Source organism: Pleurodeles waltl, chromosome 7, assembly GCF_031143425.1.
Source record: "Pleurodeles waltl isolate 20211129_DDA chromosome 7, aPleWal1.hap1.20221129, whole genome shotgun sequence".
NCBI classification, from domain to species: domain Eukaryota; kingdom Metazoa; phylum Chordata; class Amphibia; order Caudata; family Salamandridae; genus Pleurodeles; species Pleurodeles waltl.
This window is the reverse complement of record NC_090446.1, coordinates 470,272,299-470,290,939: the sequence shown is the minus strand read 5'-3', so window position 1 is coordinate 470,290,939 and position 18,641 is coordinate 470,272,299. Positions and strand designations below refer to the sequence as shown.

The 18,641-nt window shown below is 46.8% G+C and overlaps 1 protein-coding gene across 2 annotated transcripts in view; it reads left to right on the top strand.

The window, feature by feature from the left end:
• ALDOA (aldolase, fructose-bisphosphate A) overlaps window positions 1-18,315 on the top strand; it is a 28,205-nt gene extending 9,890 nt beyond the window's left edge. The window contains exons 1-9 of one of the 2 annotated variants that reach the window (XM_069244072.1): window positions 8,046-8,236; window positions 10,871-10,992; window positions 11,377-11,588; window positions 13,292-13,346; window positions 14,474-14,634; window positions 15,086-15,169; window positions 15,296-15,470; window positions 16,028-16,227; window positions 17,588-18,315. In XM_069244072.1, coding sequence (XP_069100173.1) covers window positions 10,881-10,992; window positions 11,377-11,588; window positions 13,292-13,346; window positions 14,474-14,634; window positions 15,086-15,169; window positions 15,296-15,470; window positions 16,028-16,227; window positions 17,588-17,683 — 1,095 coding nt within the window. In that variant the 5' untranslated portion in view covers window positions 8,046-8,236; window positions 10,871-10,880 and the 3' untranslated portion in view covers window positions 17,684-18,315. Of the gene's footprint in view, window positions 1-8,045; window positions 8,237-10,870; window positions 10,993-11,376; window positions 11,589-13,291; window positions 13,347-14,473; window positions 14,635-15,085; window positions 15,170-15,295; window positions 15,471-16,027; window positions 16,228-17,587 lie in introns of those variants that run through there. The other variant, XM_069244071.1, reaches the window with a different exon arrangement.
• Window positions 18,316-18,641: the final 326 nt, after the last annotated feature.

Below are 18,641 nucleotides of genomic sequence, written 5' to 3'. Positions count from 1 at the left end.
TCTTCAGCGCCCTCTTTTTCCTCTCATGCACATACTTTGTTGCATTTTCTTCCCCTTACCTCCGCTACATAACACGCACCCGCTCTCTTGTAGGCGCTGCCTTTTATCTTTCTTCCTGGCAGTATTATAACAGCTTTGTAGAATCACATTTACAATTGGCACACCTGGCTGTTGCTCGATGCACTTTGCAGAGGGCTAAAAACTGGATGTGCGTGTATCCTGAAACACTTTTATGGGCCATTGACGGGCACTGTGAGGAATTTGTTCTGCTTTCAGCCGGAACTCCACAGCTCTCAATTGATGCCCGTTTTAAACACCCATCCGCAACATCAACTCACACAGATTATATAGAGCAGCTCTTTTTACCATACACCCTTTGTATGAGTAATAAATTGCATAAAAAAACTACAGGAGGCTGAGAGTCTAGTGTCTGTTTTTGTTGGCTCCAGCTGTCCCCTGGTGGTGGGGCACAAGGTGCGCCAGGACAGTTACAGATGGGGCACAGATCCCATCATACTCCACCAGCTACGCTAGTAGTGGGTAAAGAGAAAAAAGGTGTGCAACGCTGTGAAGATATAAAACACTTCCTTCCTCAAAAGAGGATCTAAAGAATTTGATAGGGATCCTGAAACGATGGAGGCTAATAAACCGGATGCCAAGATTAGGCACTCAATGGAAAAAATAAAGTTTGTTATCAATTCATAAGAACCAAAAGAACTGGGTTTACTAACAACTGATTCAGACTTGAACAGTTTTAACTTGTGCATACGTGATATTTTTAGGTTACTTAGGAGATGCTACAAAAATAGCCAGCCCAAGAAAAGCCACTTGTTATGCGAAATAAAAGGAATCTCTAATCTGAAAAAAGAAGAGCTGGAGGCTCTACTTTGTATCCTATCTCTTGAAGGAAATAATGATGAAAGTACCCAAATTGTCATTTTTTTAGATCCCCTTGGGTGGTTAATCTCTAGCTCATGCTGATTATTTTGGGCCTATGATACGCGGTGGGTGTGTGGATGTCTTACTCAATGCTCTGAGATGAAAAATTGAAAGATCTATAAAGGGGCATGGTCTCAGAACTGTGACCGAGAACTTTTTGTAAGAGGCAGGCCAAGATCTCTAGCGGGCTATAGATTAACCATATCCTTGGCCATCAGCAACAACACCTTTCACCGGTACCTGTACAATCTAAGGCGTGCAATACATTTAAATGATTAACATTTATTGATTTGTTGACTGTAAGCAGGGACTGAGATGAAGAAGCCACAACCCCTTTACCTGCACCCATAGAGATCTCTTTCTAGCCTGTCCCATCGTTGTGACAAGACAAAAAAAACCAAGGCCAACTACCCACCTACTCCCAAACAAACACTCTGCACTGACAAAGCATATACTTTTCAAAGGAATGCAGAGCCTGAACCTGGTCACAGGGTCGCCATGCTATCATATTCTGCTGTGAAAAGCAACAAGATTACCATTGACCAGTTTACCTTGAGAGTGAGCTTTGATTCCATTTGGGAATGAAACATACATTTGCTGTTAAGTACAAATGGCTGTATCACCTGAAGCCTAATGAAATTAACAATATATAATTGGCAAAGAAACCAAACTTTGAATCTCTTAAATGCATGCTAGTCATGTTCTTGGAATTCTCATCATCGGCCCAAGTGAGTGCCACTCGTCTTTCCAATTGATAATCTAAACAAATCCTGGGTATGTGGGTCACAGCCAGCAACTCCATGATTGACTGTTCACTGCCTAACAGTTTTAGAGACGGGTCCATGTAATTGCCTTCCACAGACCCAATATCCAGTGTCTTCTTCTAACACCAGCCCACTACCACTCGCCTGGTTATGACCACCAAGATCATAAACACAACCCAGCCTTGGAAAGTTTTTTCAAAATACAGACAAAGAGATTTAATTGTAGGTCCCATGGAGGAGAGGTCGGCTGCATCCACATTTGTCAAACTTTGCTTATGTTGTATAAGTTGGCACCCTATCTTTGTGCATAGCTGCAAGCAGCGTCCATAGCAATCTGCAAGAGGCAACGTTTGACATGCGGATATGGACGAGCTCTCTTTCACAAGACCTACAGTTAACTCTCTTGAACCGTATTTTGAAAAAATATAAACCTCTCAAGCCCTTGTGATTTGTCTTGAGGAGACCCTTCCTAAAAGGCCAAAACTCGTCGACCAGTACATAGTAGGGAGTTATTTATGCCTTTGTAATATGGAACACATATTAATCCAATAAGAATTTTGGGCACTAAAAATCCACAGAAAAGTCCTTCACTTTGGCCAACCCCAGGAATCTTGGAACTAGCTCTGGGTGGACAAAATGTATCCCTAAAAAAAATCCATATTTCCCTGAGTCTCCTTCTGTGGGGATATAAAACCTAGACTTGTCATCATGCTGCTGGATATGGCACAAACATCCATACTGTAGGGGCCCTTTTGTGATGAACGAGTATGCCTGCCCTCTTACTGTTCTCAATTTATCCTCCAATAGCTCTGAGACAGACCCTCTCTTCATACCATTGGCTCCTCCACCAAATAGAAGTGTTCCTCTATCTCAGTATAGCCATCTCCTGATTCAAGTATCGATATACGTCAATTTAAGTATCACTATATTCTGATGTGTGTGTCTCCTGATCCATATTTTGCTACTGATATATCTTGCTTGATGTTTGTGTGTGTTGCCTTCTGAAGTGGGACATCTCTTGCACTTGTAGTTGTCTCACTTTGGACAGGGAAATACATTCCCTACAGCCAGTGTAAACATTTCCTGTCATCTGAAGGTGATGCCTGTTCATGTGTACCTTTGTCCCTGTTTTGTTGTTTCAGTCTCAGAGTTAGCGTATGCATGATGCTCTTGTTTATGCAGCTCTGTGTATAGCTTTCTGTGATGCTACAGTCCCTGGTATTTGTGACAGGGTGTCAGTGGTCCACCTTAGTGCATGTGTGATGCATGTTGGTGAATTGTAAAAGGTGTAGGCAAAGTGCCCTAGAAGATGGGACCAGTGTCATCTTAAGGATTGTTGAGGCCCCAGACAAGACATATTTTGGGCTCTCAGTTTGAATGATATTACCAATTTTCTACTAATTAAAGTTCGCATGATGCCTAAAATATTTAAATATATCTTACATTTTCAGAAATCGGACACTGAATATGTCTTGGCTGAGGCCACAGATTCCTTCAGAGCCTGAGTAGGAATAAGCGTAAAGAGAGTCTGAGATAGAGGAGTCAATTTTTGAGAGGGGGCTATGAAAATAGGGGCCCTGGGCAATTACCCATGCCTTAAAACATCTCAGGGTGGAACACCATTAATGGATAAGATCTTACATCCCCATACCGGTGGATCTCTGTTCCAGTGTTGTGGAGTTGCTGGTCTCATCGGCGCAGTTAGCCGAGTGGTAGTATGTTCTCCTTCCCATTTCAGTGCGTTCCCAGTTTGAGTGCTTGTGAGATCCTGTCCTCAGAGTGCAAGGCCTACCTTGAGCAAATGTTTAACAGATGTATGTTCTTTGTCCCACACTATGTAGCTTGATATCTGTAAGTTCTTGGACCTCTGCAAATGTGTTCCTTGTTTCAGAGTAAGTGCATTCTGGATTTTAAGTCCTGGCCTACTATTCTATTGAATGGTAGCTGGCATTGGACCTATTCCCTAACTATAGGATAGACAGAATGTGCCCATAACTTGGCGCAACAAATGCCAAGGGTCCCTATACATAGATCAGAATGGTATTGCTGTTTTTTTCCAAACCTTGAAGGATGAGACAGGGGTGCCAATATAGGAACAGATGTGTGCCACAGTATTGAGTGGCAAAACACTGTCCTGCAGCGATATTTTATCCAAAATATGAACTACCACAATATTTATACCGGCATGACCGTATTTTAATGTACCTGCTGGTTAAAAAATTAGGAAAATCATGTAAAGCCAGCATTTCTCCCCCTTAATAGTGCACACTTTAAACAGTAAATGTAAGAAAACACGTGCAGTGTGTCTTATACCTGTCTTAATGACCCCTGATTGATGATTGAAGTGAACAAAGACAGAAAGCCCATGTTAAACATTACTAAAGAAAATTTCATATAACATTCTGCTTAAGACTCGTGTCCAGGCCTTCGCAGAATCTTAAAGCATGAACAGATGGTCAGTATTTTTCTCTAGGAAAAGTGGCAACTGTAGGAAGGTACCCTCTTTCTTGGCATGGTTACCCCCGGATTCTACCTGTTGTCAGTGTGTTTGACTGTGTTCACTGGGATCCTGCTAATCAGGACCCCAGTGATTAAGCTCTCTCCCTCCTAACTTGGTAACTTTTACCCCACGTTTGCCATACTGGTGCCCCCATTTAAGTCCCTAGTATATGGTACACAGGGCATTTAGGTACCAGGGTATCCCCATGGGCTGCAGCATGTATTATGCCACCCATGGGGAGCCCTTGCAAAGTGTATCTGCAGGCTTGCCATTGCAGCCAGCGTGAAAGGGTGCATGCACCCTTTTCACTACAGGTCACTGCACTAGGTCACTGTAAGTGACCCATATAGCAGGCCATCCTAGCCCAGAGGGTATGGTGCAATTACCTGTGTGTGAGGACACCCCTGCACTAGCAGAGGTGCCCCCACGAACTCCAATTCCATTTTCATGGACTTCGTGAGTGTGGGGACGCCATTTTATGCATTTAGAGGACCCCCCAGGATTGCTCCTACCAGCATTCTGGGGTTTTCTGTGCAGCCCAAGCTGCTGCCACCCCTCAGACAAATTGCTGCCCTCCTGCTGCTTGAACAGCTCAAGTCCAGGAAGTTAGAACAAAGGATTTCCTTTTGGGAGCTGGGTAATACCCTCTCCCTTTAGAAATAGGTGTTACATGGCTTGGCAGTGGTAGCCTCCCCAAGCCACTGGTAAGCTTTTAAGGGCACATTGGGGCCCTCTGTGCATAAACCAGTCTACACCGGTTCAGGGGCGTCCTGTCCCTGCTCTGGCATGAAACTGGAGAATGGAAAAGGGAGTGACCACTCTCTTGTCCATCACCACCCCAGGGGTGGTGCTCAGAGCTCCGCCAGAGGGCCCCTGGTTTCCGCCATCTTGAATCCAAGGTTAGCAAGGACCTCTGGGAGCATCTGAGTGGCCAGGTCAGGCAGGTGAAGTCAGAGCCCCCTCCTGATAGGCGGTCAGGGCTATTTAGGGTCTCTCTCTTGGGTGGTTCCTCAGATTCTGCTTGCACAATTCCAGCAGGACTCCTCTGCAACCTCTACTTCTAGCCCTGAAACAGCGACTGGACCCTCCAGGATCCGACAATCTGCATCAACGACAAAGAGTCTGCTTGCAACATTGTTTCCACGGCTCCTTCTAGCTTCTTAAACATTTGAGCTTCTTAAACATTTCCCCGGCTGTGTATCCTCTGAGGGCGGCAAGACTTCAGTCTGCACGATAAGGAAGAAGGAATCTCCCTTGGAGTGAAGGAGTCACTCCCCTGCATCTGCAGGCACCAACTTCAATGACGGCTGGCTGCGTGGATCTCCTCTCATCCAGAGCTGCGTGGATCTTGCATCACGGGTGGTGGTGTCTTCCCACGCAGGACAGTATCCCCGTGCACTACGTCTCTTGCAGCTGCCAAGGCGTTTTTGCATCTCCTCCAAGGGATCTTCAGGCTCCATGAAGCCCCAGTCCCCAGTACTCCTTCCTACGATGCACAGCCCTCTGCGTGCTTCTCCTGCGGCGTGGGACCCTTCTCCAGGAGTGCTGCGTGGGCTCCTCTGTGACTTCCGGTTCCTCGTCCAGTGGGTCTCCTGTGGGGGCTACCTCTTCATCTGTGGGATCTGTCTTGCTGAGGGTCCCCCTCGGACGCTCCCCTTGGGTTTAAACCTCCTGGACCTTGCTGGTCCATGGCAGCCCACTTTTGCTTCACCACAACTTGTGCATTTGCCAAGGCTTGTTAATGGCTTTTCCGCACCACTGGCTGACTGCAATCATCCATCCAGCGTGGGACGCCAACTGCATCCTTTAGGACCTCTTCACCTGCTCCAGGGGTGCATTCCTGACTGTCTTCGTCCTACCGTTGACCAACTCCTGCATCCACAGCTGGGTGGGTAGTACCTCCTACTCCTCCTGGATTCTTCTGCGACTTCTGGACTTGGTCCCCTTCTTCCACAGGTCTTCCTCTTCAGGAATCCCCTGCTGTTTTTTTGCAGTCTTGACTGGGTGTTGCATTTTCTTCTTTTTCTTCCTTTTGGGTGGTTTGGGGAAAATCTAGTGATTTACTCCTTTCCTACTGGTCACTAGTGGGCCCTGTGGTACTTACCTGTTGGGTTTCCTGGTACCCTCAGCTCCCCTCCACACATTCCACTTCCTTATGTGGGAGTCCTGTGGTCACGTTTCATTTTTTTAGTATATGTTTTGGCTCCCCCAGGACCACTATTGTCTATTGCTATTTTCATTGTTTTCTAACACATTGTATACCTATTGCTGATTACTAGTGTGCAAATTCAGTGTGTTTACTTACCTCCTTTTGGAGGGTTGCTTAGCTAGTGTTTTGGTATTGTGTTACTGTAATAAAGACCTTTATTTTTGTAACACTGACTGTTTTCGTTCAGGTGTGTAAGTGTTGTGTGACTACAGTAGTATTGCATGATTTGCATGTCTCCTAGATAAGCCTTGGCTGCTCACCCACAGCTACCTCTAGAGAGCCTGGCTTCTAGACACTACCTATACTACACTAATAGGGGATACCTGGACATGGTATAAGTTGTAACTACTTTAGGTACCCACCACACACAAGGGCAGCTTCCTACAGCAACCGTTATCACAGATATTTATAGCTCTGAGGCTGTACAGGGAGGCTCCTCAGGAGTGGAGCCTCTGCATCACAGGAGATTACATTACACCACTGTTACAGTTTAAAAAAAAAGCTGTTGCACACATGAGACAGAATCAGAGGTTGGCACTTAATCACGGAAGTATTGGTACTTACTGGCAGGAGTACGTGTGTGCTATTGTGAAGTGCTGCTCATATATCATTAAAAGTATTGATTAACCGTTGAGAAAGATACTCTACCTCTCAAAGAAGGGAAGGCACTCAGTACGTGTGAGTACGGCCCATTTAAGGTACCGGATATAGTATATTACCTTTTACAGTGGCCAGCATAAGTGTTTTATTAAGTTCTAGTTTTTTTAAAATGCTAAAACTCAAGTCGCAGTCACTTCTGTGGCACTATGGCGCTGAGAAAGTTGGATTAATGACCAAGTGCTGTCCGAGGATTGAAAAGGTACAAACAGTGGGCCCTTCCCCTTTCTGAAATGTAATGAGCAGGAAAACATGGAACTTCTGCCAGGTTCAAACCATGTAACGGCAGAAAAAAACGTGTCAAAAGACCATTAAAATTAATTAAAACTATAGCGACATTAGAGGAAGGCATGGCCAAAATCGTACCAAAAACAATACGGCAACATACACACACTCCCTGCGCAACAAAGATTTAACACGCTTCATGCAGTATGTAGAAATACTAGCAGCTACCACGCTACGGAAACACTTGTATGTTTAGGCACCCGACAGAGCATCAGCCTTTCAAGAAGCTGAGAAATGGTGACCCATCAACAGAGTATTTCCGGTATCTTAAGTTTTCCTTAACAGCAGTGGGGACGATTTACGAGACGAGATGACTCGACTGGGGGGAGTGGCTTATCACCGTGGAGATTTAGCGAGACTGTGTGTATTTTGTCACGTACTGGGGCGGAGGAGAGCTGGTGGGTACAACACGACCCATCCTCCAACTTCCTTCACCAACAAAAAAAAAATAATCAGGTGCCCATCTATAAACGTTCTTGGCCTCGCCCACCCCTAACACAGCATCACCCCACTTCCTCTGCAGCAGTTTTAAGATCTCCTATTTCAAGGTGGCCTAGGCCTAAACGACACGTGTCTTTTTTCTATTTCTATGCCGCATCATTGTGTCCCTCCCCGCTCGCCCGCTGCTGTGAGCGCGGTTGGGCCACGCCCCTCTGATTGCGTCGAGGCAGGGATTTCGCTCGAGGACCTCGCGTTGCCCCGCCCCCTGCTTTGAAAGGCGTGCGGTAGAACTAGCCCTTTCCCCGGCGTAACGTTTGCGGAATCCCCCCCACCAAACACCCACCCGTGGGCGTGTCTAGCCGAGGCTAGCCTTGATACCCGCGTTCGCCCATAGAAGCGCTCATTGTCAGCCGAAGGTCTCAAGAGCAGGCGAAGCAGCAGGTGAGGCCGGGGTCTTCTCAATAAATCCAGTCGTACTTTGACGGGAAGGCGTTATTAGGGACAGTCTTTGTAGGGTAGTTAACGTGTTTAGTCTTTCTGAGCTATCAGAGAGGGCGTCAGTTGTATGGGTGTTGTAACTAGACAAGTGATGTGCGGCGGAGTTTAGCAAGGCATCCTTCCTCGAGCAGGGACGTTTTAAGATCGTTGGTAGTTCGGGTGAGCTCTTCTCATCTGTTTTACGTCATGGAATGGAAATTATCAGAATGTCGAATTTTATGAGAGGTACGGAGTTAATTTGAAAAAAATAATAATTATTTCCATCTAAGGAGCTCCTGGGTTTTTATGTTATCTCCTACATTGTTCATAGAACATTTGTATACCTCTCCTTTATTTAAGTTTGTTTTTGTGTGTTAACACCATGGCTTGCTGAGGCAATAGCCACTGGGTACAAACAACTATCCTCCCATCTTTACACCGTTCACTTGGTGGATAGACGTCTTACGGTGGCTGCAGTTTGATGTGCAGTGTTAATGAAAACCCCACACGACATGAAAATATGCAGTGGGCAAGCCTCATTCCCATCTCGCCGCTTGGAAGATAGCCAACGGCAGTGACCTTGAAGAAGACATACTCCTTCCTGATTCCTAGAGCTATTATTTAAGAGTGGGAGGACAACATGACTTGCATGAAGGGCCGTTGTTTTGAGGGGCTGGGGAGAATTGATCGCTTGTATAAATGGAAGGCTTAAGGGGACAGAGGGTTGTGCAGGGTCGTTTACTGGTACATTGGTGCTAAATATAGACATGGATGCGTTTCCTGATAGATGCGGGAGCTTGGGTGACGCAGCCACTCGGCTGTCTATAGATACTATATACTTGTCACTGGGCCCTCGTGTTGAAGGAGGAACAGTCGTTCAATTTGTCGTTAATTGTATATAAACATATCTTGTAATCCGTGTGTTGTTTATGCTGCACACCTTTTGGTCTGAGACCAGTAGACGTCCAAGACCTCGTCGGTTCCCCCCGGGCCCCTTCACTTTCAGGGTGCTCTTGCGTCAAATCCCCTCCCCACCTCTTCGCCCACGGGATGGGCACCGTTGTACGTGCTGACCAGCAATGTGAGCCTCTGCCTGTTGCTGAGTCACTTCCCGGGTGCGGTGCCCTAGCGACGCTTTCAGTGACACGATGTGAGTTTGGGGAGCGTTGTTATCGTGCGGTACTTATATTAGATCATTTAGGGGTGCCTTTCAAAGATGACCTTGGCTGTGTGCTGTGCAGTTCTACGCCATTTACAGAGCAACGCCTTATTCAAAGGACTACAGTTTGTTTCACGTTCCATGCACCCCGAGCGGACTGTCGTTTCATCGATGCAGCGCCATAAAATCCAGCGTACAAATCGAGGAGGGTGAATTAGGCCCTTTCGTTGTAACCCTATAAGGGATGAGGCGAGCGCCATGTACGGTACAGTGCAAAGTTGTGCAGTACGATCCATAGCCGCATCAGACAGTGATGAGGGATGGAGGCAGATGCCTCCGAAGGCGCATTGCCCTCTGACCTCCGGATGCCCTTGACGCATTTTGAGAATTTTTGAAGTCTGTGCAATACAGGGCGTCCTCTCCTTCCGCACAAAAACACGTTGTCGCAGGAACAGGTCAATATAAGGCCAGCGAAGGAAAAACAATACAAGGGGACGGGCAAAATACGAGGGTAAAGATAAAAATATGCATTCGGAATTATGAGCGCGTGAATAATGCACAGGGCCAAGGCACTCAAGATGCATTCATTAGAGCACTTTAGCACCCCCCTCCCCCAGGAGCTATGTAAATTTGCTCTGTAAATGGCAACACAACGATAATGAACTATAGCCCAGTGCAGCACTTATGTTAGAAAAAGGTGCAGCACTTCAGTTAGGAAAAATTCAAGCTGTAAGGCTATAACACTTAGTTCTGTATGGTCGTGGTCAATTAAGAGACGGGATTAAATCCGTGCAAGGGACACATCTAAGTGCATTAACATGTCCATGGGATTTCAAAATATCTCCCACCTGTCGCGCAGTTTATGCAGGTCACAAGACCAGTTCTCCGACCTTCATAGACAACAGGCCCTCAAATATTTTAGAGGGAGGTTAGAAAACCCTCCTACACGATAGAGAGAAGAGTTCGCGCACCCTACAGTCTGGCTGCTCATACTGGTCTTTAATTCGGACAGCCAACAAAGAGTAGATTGCATGCAAATCGTAGCTCATAATGAATGGCTTCTGGGCGCCTTGCAGATTTTAGGGCTTTGTTGTGACAAGTGCGGGGCACAGCATGGACGCCTTGGGTTTCTAGAGGTGGTGGGGCGTGGCCGTTGCAGCCTGGTAACTGTCTTATATAGAGTCTCGGACTATGAATGCAGCTAGGAATTAACTATGGCTATAAAATCGTATTTATATGCTGTATTACGTATCTGCCATTGAGCGGCTACGAGAGGAAAGGGTACTGAGTGGCTATGGGTGACGCAAGGAGTAAATCATGTGATGTCGTTGCTTTCCACTATTCCTGGCATGTTGCTAAATTGAGCGTCGGAGGATGAAGTTGTTAGTGGCCCCTCACTTGTGCTAAGTTAACCTTTCACTCTTACGGTTTCACTCCAGAACATTCAAGATGACTCACCAGTACCCCGCACTGACCTCGGAGCAGAAGAAGGAGCTGCATGACATCGCCCAGCGCATCGTGGCCCCCGGCAAGGGCATCCTGGCGGCCGACGAGTCCACCGGTGAGAGCACAGGGTGGCGTGGGGGCACTTTAAAGCATATGTGAAAGGGGCTCGATAAACCCCCCATTGTAAAGGGTGGGGATTTGGTAAATGAAACATAACTAGTGGTGTGGGAAGCCGAAAGACATTTGGTTTGGGTCACTAACGACCACATTGATGTGGAGCTGGAGTTTTATGGGAACTGCTCCGGTCCACTAGTTATTACGTCATCAGCTCAGTGCACGAATCCCGGGCGGAGGCAATATTGCATGGTGCGAAACAGTAATTTGATTTTCAAGATTAAAAAAAAAAAGTCACTGCGACGCCCCTAGTGGTTGCTGTTCCTGCCTCATCGTAAATCCTGGCTAATTTGTGTGTCCCCCCCCCCCCCCCCCCCACCTGCAGGTAGCATCGCCAAACGCCTGAGCTCCATCAACGTGGAGAACACGGAAGAGAACCGCCGCTTTTACCGCCAGCTGCTCTTCACCGCCGATGACCGCGTCAACCCCTGCATCGGTGGCGTTATCCTCTTTCACGAGACCCTCTACCACCATGCCGACGACAAGCGCTCCTTCGTCCAGGTCATCAAGGATAAAGGAGCTGTGGTTGGCATCAAGGTGGGTACTAGTGACCTACCTGGGCCTCCGGGGTGCTAGCGGGCGCTGCCACCGAGTGAATGATGTGTGTTCACCTCCGTGGCGCAGTCCAACACCTGGGCCCGTGAACATTGCACTTTTACAGAGGAAGGGAATGGTGGAGAATGGGTCGAACAGGTGTTAAAAAGGTGAAGGTCATAATATTTCCATAGGTTGAGGACATTTGTATTTCCACAAAAAAAAACTGCCCCTGACACAGCTTTACCTCTTCATGTCTTATGCATTCATTTTTGTTACTCTTCCTACATAACTCTGCCCCACTCTGTACCAGTTCACTTTACTTTTTAACAATCAACTCTATGCCCCAGCACTCTACGCCAATCCATTATATGGCAATCTAATCTACTCTGCAGTACTGCACTCAATGCCACTGTGCTCTACACCACTTTACTCTGCCATGAAGTGCTATGCCACTTTACGCATCTGCATTTTTACCGAGCACCACTCAATGCTACTTCACTCGACTCTGAAAGAATCTACTCTACGCCACCCTACTATACTCTGCGCCTCTGCGTTCTATGCCACTGCGCGCTGCCAGTGTAGTCTACACAGCTGCATTGCCACTGCACAGTATCACTGTACTCTATGCCACTCTGACACTACTCTGCAACAATGTACTCTCTACTGTGACCTACTCCACTCTGCACTACTCCATTCTAAGCCACTGCACTCTACTCTGCACCACTCTATGCTACTCTACACCCCTCTATGCCAGTGCACTCTGCATCATTGCACTCAGTCACTTGACTCTGCTTTGTGCCACTACCCTTTGCATCACTCTACTACACACCATTTTAATCTATGCTGCTGAATCCAATGCCATTGCACCCTGCACCACATCGGTGCATGCCACTCTACACTATGCCACTCCAATACATAACACTCTGCCACTCCACTCTGCAACACTTCACCATTCCACTCCCCACTCCACACCACTCCCCTTTATGCCACTAACTCTTAACCATGCTAAACAACAACCACACTGGTGTACAACATGGCAAAAACACACTGGCAAAGCCAATAGCTCTTGAATAGACAAGACCTATTGGCTTTGCCAATGTTTATTTTTATGCTCATGACGAGTCAAGTAACGTGATTAGCCGGTAGGTGGTGCTATACACTACCAGTGTCTTGAAATGTGTCCCAGGGCACGATTTCGCTTTTGAATTAGGCACATGCACCAGTTTGAACCAGTCCCGCATGATGTTAGAGACCCAAACACCACAAAAGATTCAGGCAAGCCCAGGGCTTTAAATGGGGATGTATACTGCAGTGGTAAGAATCTGCAATTCTCAGCTTTCCCGTTAAAGGTATTAATTACAGCAGAGTACTAGCACTTCTCAGGAGTGAACGGGTACTCTGGACAGGCAGTACCACCACCACTTCTGTATTTCCGTTTTAAGCACTGGATAGCCTTACCTTGCACTACCAAGCCGAGTGCAGGACCAAATGTGCCCTCTCTAGTGGCTCCTCTTTTTATGCTTCTGCAAAGCACAAATGCTGTCCTTCGGGTCCTAAAACATTGAATATATCTAATTTCAATCCAAGCCATTCCTAGTATATAAAGGGGTCTGTCTGTCTTCTAGAATTAGGTGCAGGTGCACGTAGGGGAATTTAACTATTTCACGATCTTTTGCTCACCTCTTTTTATTATCTGCCCATAGGTTGACAAAGGTGTTGTCCCTTTGGCTGGAACCAACGGCGAGACCACTACTCAAGGTAAGTTTACCCCATCCCGGTCAGTGATGGAAATGTAAGGTTGAGGTTTTCCTAGGTATTTTCTTTGGAGGAGTCCTGGTTATCTGTTCTGTATGATTCCCAGGCCACTCGAATTAAGCATTTTGTGGCCCTAGCTTACTCAAGTCACCAATTGAGGCATATCTTTCATATTGCGAGAATAAGTCCCGTCCCCCCCCCCCCCCCCAAGATCAAATGGATCAACAGTTAAACAAAACAAAAAAACATACTGTCACAGGATGGTAGGCCGTTTTCAAAGGTTGATCGGTCACTTTTCAGTTACGGATTGCTCTGTACAGTTGCTTATTGTGCTGTACTAATGCAGATACAGCATTCACTATTTAAGAAGACGAGTGATATTCTACCTCAGAATATGTTGCATGATTTCCGTTTTCATGCGGTGTAGGTGCAGTGCCTGTGTATGATCAAACCCCCCTGGCTAACCAGGACCAGAAACAAGTGCTGCTGAACTTGGACTCAATGGTGGTGCCTTCACAGTGGTGGAGGAGCATCGCCCCCATACCCCACCGCCAGCAGCTGCAAACAGTTTACTACAAAACAATAATAAACTAAGTTTTTATTATCCTTTTGTAGTAAAAGGGGTGGGGCTTTGGGGATGACAGCCATGAGGGGGAGTGCAGAGAGCACTCCCCTCAGTGTGCGTGTATGTTTAGCCAGTTGTCTTGAGCTGGCCAAACACACATGCATACTATGCTCTCTCCAGCCCGGCACTGTGTTGCTGGGCTGGCGAGAACAGGGATAGGCTCCCAATCTGCCAGGGAGCACCCTGGCTGGGAGTTCCCAGCCAATCCTAATGCTACTCAGAGCAGCGTCAGGATTGGCCGAAGGGCAGAATGGGAGCGCGCATGTGTGTGTGTTTTTTTTAAAAATATTTATTTTTTTTGGTTTTTAAAAATCTTTTTTTTTAATTAATATACACCCTCTGTAACCTGGCGAGCCATGGCTGCTTCTACTTTGTTCCTTATTATTTATCAATGTATATTTAACATCACCCCACGCTCCCTCAAAAAAAAAAAATCCTGGAAGTCAGTTCACAGCAGCGATTTGTGCCAGTCTGAAATATCTTGAACCTGACCTTCCTTCTCCAGGTCTCGATGGTCTTGCTGAACGCTGTGCCCAGTACAAGAAGGATGGTGCTGACTTCGCCAAGTGGCGTTGTGTGCTGAAAATATCAGAGCACACCCCCTCCGAACTGGCCATCATGGAGAACGCCAACGTTCTGGCGCGCTACGCCAGCATCTGTCAGCAGGTGAGGAAACGTCTACCTATCACACTTCACATCAGGGTGTCACAGATTTCCTGGCGGCCTGCCACCTACCTGTCGTGCACAGGCTGAAAACTGGCAAAGTCCTTTCTCCAGCTTTCAGCAGTGTAGGTAACTGATTTAACGTGCCCTTGTCGTCCAGCTTCTGTAGGGGCATGAGGTAAGGGGTGGCACGCAGGCCATTGGTACTCTGTTAGTTGTTCACACATGCTTGGCATAAAAGCTGAACTTTAGTCAAGCAGGGTTGGAGAGGGCAAATTAAATGGACTGTTAGCCTTTACTCAATTTCCTGGCACCATATTTGAGATTTTAGTTGTTTCTTTCCGTTTAAGTGCCAGAGGAACTTTAATGCCCTCCTCTTACTTTATTTATTATTATAATATTGGTGGCAAATCAATGTTCTAGGTGCTGATCTCTGACTTTTCCTTTCAATCAGCACTGCATCGTTCCCATTGTGGAGCCTGAAGTTTTGCCTGATGGAGACCATGACCTCAAGCGCTGCCAATATGTCACAGAGAAGGTACAATAATGGGGCTGGAAAGTGTTTAAAAAAAAAAATAAAGACGACACCGTGAGTGGCAGAGAAAAGAGAAAGGCAAGGTGAATTCTGGTCTCCCAATCTCACTTTCTTGTCTCTGTTGTTCAGGTCTTGGCTGCGGTGTATAAGGCCCTGAGTGATCACCACATCTACCTGGAAGGCACCCTGCTGAAACCAAACATGGTGACCCCTGGCCATGCCTGCACCAAGAAGTTCTCTCCTGAAGAGGTTGCAATGGCTACAGTCACCGCTTTGCGCCGCACTGTGCCACCAGCTGTCTCTGGTGAGTCCTCAGGGAGGGAGCAGGAGATGGCTTAGTTGTAGCCACAAGGAACTCTGTTCTATCAGGAACTTTTTCTAAAGTTTGGCCACTGTGGCGGAGTTTGATGTGAAGTTATTGTTGTTGCTTGTAGGCTGGGTACCCTTACTAAGACCTACAACTTAGATGCTGCATGTATAGGATTTAGTTATTTTAATTAATAATGGTGTCTGTGTGTGTGGGGCTCTCAAAAGGGAGAGGGAGAAGTGGCCTCTTAAGTAGTGTGCTCTGTATGTTCAATGTATAGGCATACGGTGTGGCCCTTCATTGAGTGGGCTGCTTCGCTCGCATCTGGGGATTGGTTTTGTGTGCATCAGGCCAGTTATGACTGGGAGTGATGTCTGGCTTACTCATGTTGTATGCATACAAAGGCTAGGTTGAGGGGCTTGCCGTGGGTGTGATTGTTGGTTGCCCATTGGGTTTGGTGGCTTAGCGGGTTGCCTCATTGGATGGGATGTCTTGCGCGACGATCAGGTCTTTGGATGCTTATTTGTCAATGTCACTTCTGCACCTGTCTGCAGGCATCACCTTCCTGTCTGGTGGACAGAGTGAGGAGGAAGCTACCATCCATCTGAATGCCATCAACAAGTGCCCTCTGCACCGGCCCTGGCCTGTCACCTTCTCCTATGGCCGAGCCCTGCAGGCTTCCTGCCTGAAGGCCTGGGGCGGCAAAAAGGAGAATGTCAAGAATGCTCAGGAGGAATACATCAAGAGAGCCTTGGTAGGTGTTGAAGGGGTACCTGTGGGAAGTAATGAGACTGGCCCCTTTGGCCACTCCCGAAGGGTGTTGTGCCCTTAGGGAAGTCATCCGTTCCTGTACGGAAGCAACTTAAATGTGTCATCAGGTAACTTTTTAATGGTACTAGTGCAGTAAGAATGCCTTGCTGGTTAATGCATATTGTTGATTTAAGCAACGTAGATCCAAATGTATTATCTAAGCCAACAGTCCTGAATTTACTTTATCTTCTGATACTTATTTTCCCATTATGAACAAAGTTAAAATTCCTGGATTCAGTCCTAATGGCAGTCGTAGTAGGGACTGCTCTACGTGACCTTTTGCGCGCCCCCCCCACCCCCCCCCCCCCAACGTTTATAAAATCACAGCTTTTAGCTCCTCAAAATACTCTTATTTATCGTATGGATAAGGTGTGACCTATAGCCCGCAAGTTGAGTAACTCTTTGTAACCCTGGATACCTCTTCTTGATGACCATCCTACTTGCCCTCAAATGTAATAGCAGAAATAAGACTGGATGGGATACTGATGCGTGACATTGCTCACGTTTGATCGGGGGGGGGGGGCGTGAATCCATAAAACGAATTCTTGGGGTGAGGGCCTATGACAGGACGTGGAGGGACCTAATGCGGATGCTAAACGCTCCACAAGTGCTTACAGAAAAATGTGCTAGAGCCATCTTGTGTGTTCGTGCCAGATGTCCAGAAAGAGGCGTGAAGGAAGGCTCTTGAATCTCCATCGTCATTAGTCAGTCAGATTCAGTGAAGCTTATGTCCTTCGGCAGGAGTGTCTCCAGCCTCCGATGATCTAGTGAAATCTTTCTACCTGGATTGGGAGGCATGATTGTCTTATTCCAGATTTTCATTTACCATGCTTTTCCTGACTTTGGTAACTGAGCGTCTTTGCTTTGAATGGCTTCCATCCTGCACTTACAGGGTTGGCTGAAACTCCTAAATCCAGCAAGTGTCTTAAAAGGTGATGGGAAGATTGGAGAGTCCTGTTCCTTGGGACTGTTGGTAGAGCATTGAAGGTTCAAAGTGAAATGTGGCGACAGTCTATAGTTTGTTTTGCAGCTACTTCCTCGGGATCTTTATTTCCCCACTGACTGCCAAAGTGGGGTATGGTACTGTACACTGCACCTAGAGACCAGATTTATTAAGAATACTGACAACAAAGTTGAATAGTGATATTTTTGGGAGGGAGGTGGGGTGAGGGGGTTATTTGATTTTAATATTTGTGAATCTAATTTACATGTGTTCCTCTTCTACTCCTTTCATAGCTTATTTCCCCCCACCACTAACATGCCTTTTTTTTTTTTTTTTTTTTTTTTTTTTTCTTTATCTTCAGGCCAACAGCTTGGCTTGCCAAGGCAAGTACGTTTCCAGTGGCCAGGCCGGAGCTGCCGCTGGCGAATCTCTCTTCGTCTCCAACCATGCCTACTAAGCCCATCTTCCACACAGCCTCCTTGCTCTGGCTGCACCTGGTGCCACATGCACCCGCATATGTCGCTCCTTCCATGTCTCTCCCAATGCCACCCGTTTCACATGTTCGCCTCATACTCTTCCTGGAATGTCTGCCCTGATTGGAGTGGCTTCACTGACTATGCTGGCCGATGGAGGGAGGTCAAAAACACCTGGAGGAAGATGGAGGGAGAATAGTAGTGGTTATTGGCTAGAAGCCTCAAACGCTTCTGACCAGTTCCTAAAATGACATCTGGCCCTGCTGTCTGATATCATGGAAACGAGGCATCATTTCTAACGGTTGGCAGCCCAAGGTCCCCCGGGTCGCCACTGTGGTTAGCTGTTACTTGCATCTCCCTTATGGTCCGTGGTCATCCCGTGGGTGGCGCGTCTTTTCCAGTAAGGGAGCAGTGGTTGCACTTATCTGTTGTAATGTTAGTGTATTGTCGTGCAGGCCTCTGAGCTTTAGATCCTTTCCATTTCCTCCAACCTACTGGTGACGGCGCTTCTAGTGTTCCTGTGACTTACATCTCACGCCGGCTCTGAGTCTCACGTGTAGTGTTAATATTCAAAGTATATATCTCTGTAATAAAGGCGTATATATTTAAAACTGAACTTGGGCCTGCACAATTTTCTGTCAGACTTTACTTGACTCATCATGCAATGTTAAACTGTATTTTTGCACCAAAAGGTCTGTGTGCCAGTTGCTTGTAGTTGTAGGAACAGATGCTGTGCCTCCCCTTACCAGCTGGTGTTGGGCTCAGACGTTTGTAACCTTTCCTTCAAGGAAGTCTGAAGTCACACGTGTGACTCCTTCATTGGTCCACAATAAATCAGTGCAGCGCTCCCCTTAAATTTTCTTCCACCATCAGGGCCGGATGTTTGAGTGCCAGCTCTGGGACAGACTCGTCCTCTGGGTTCTTTGTGCCTATCTATTTAAT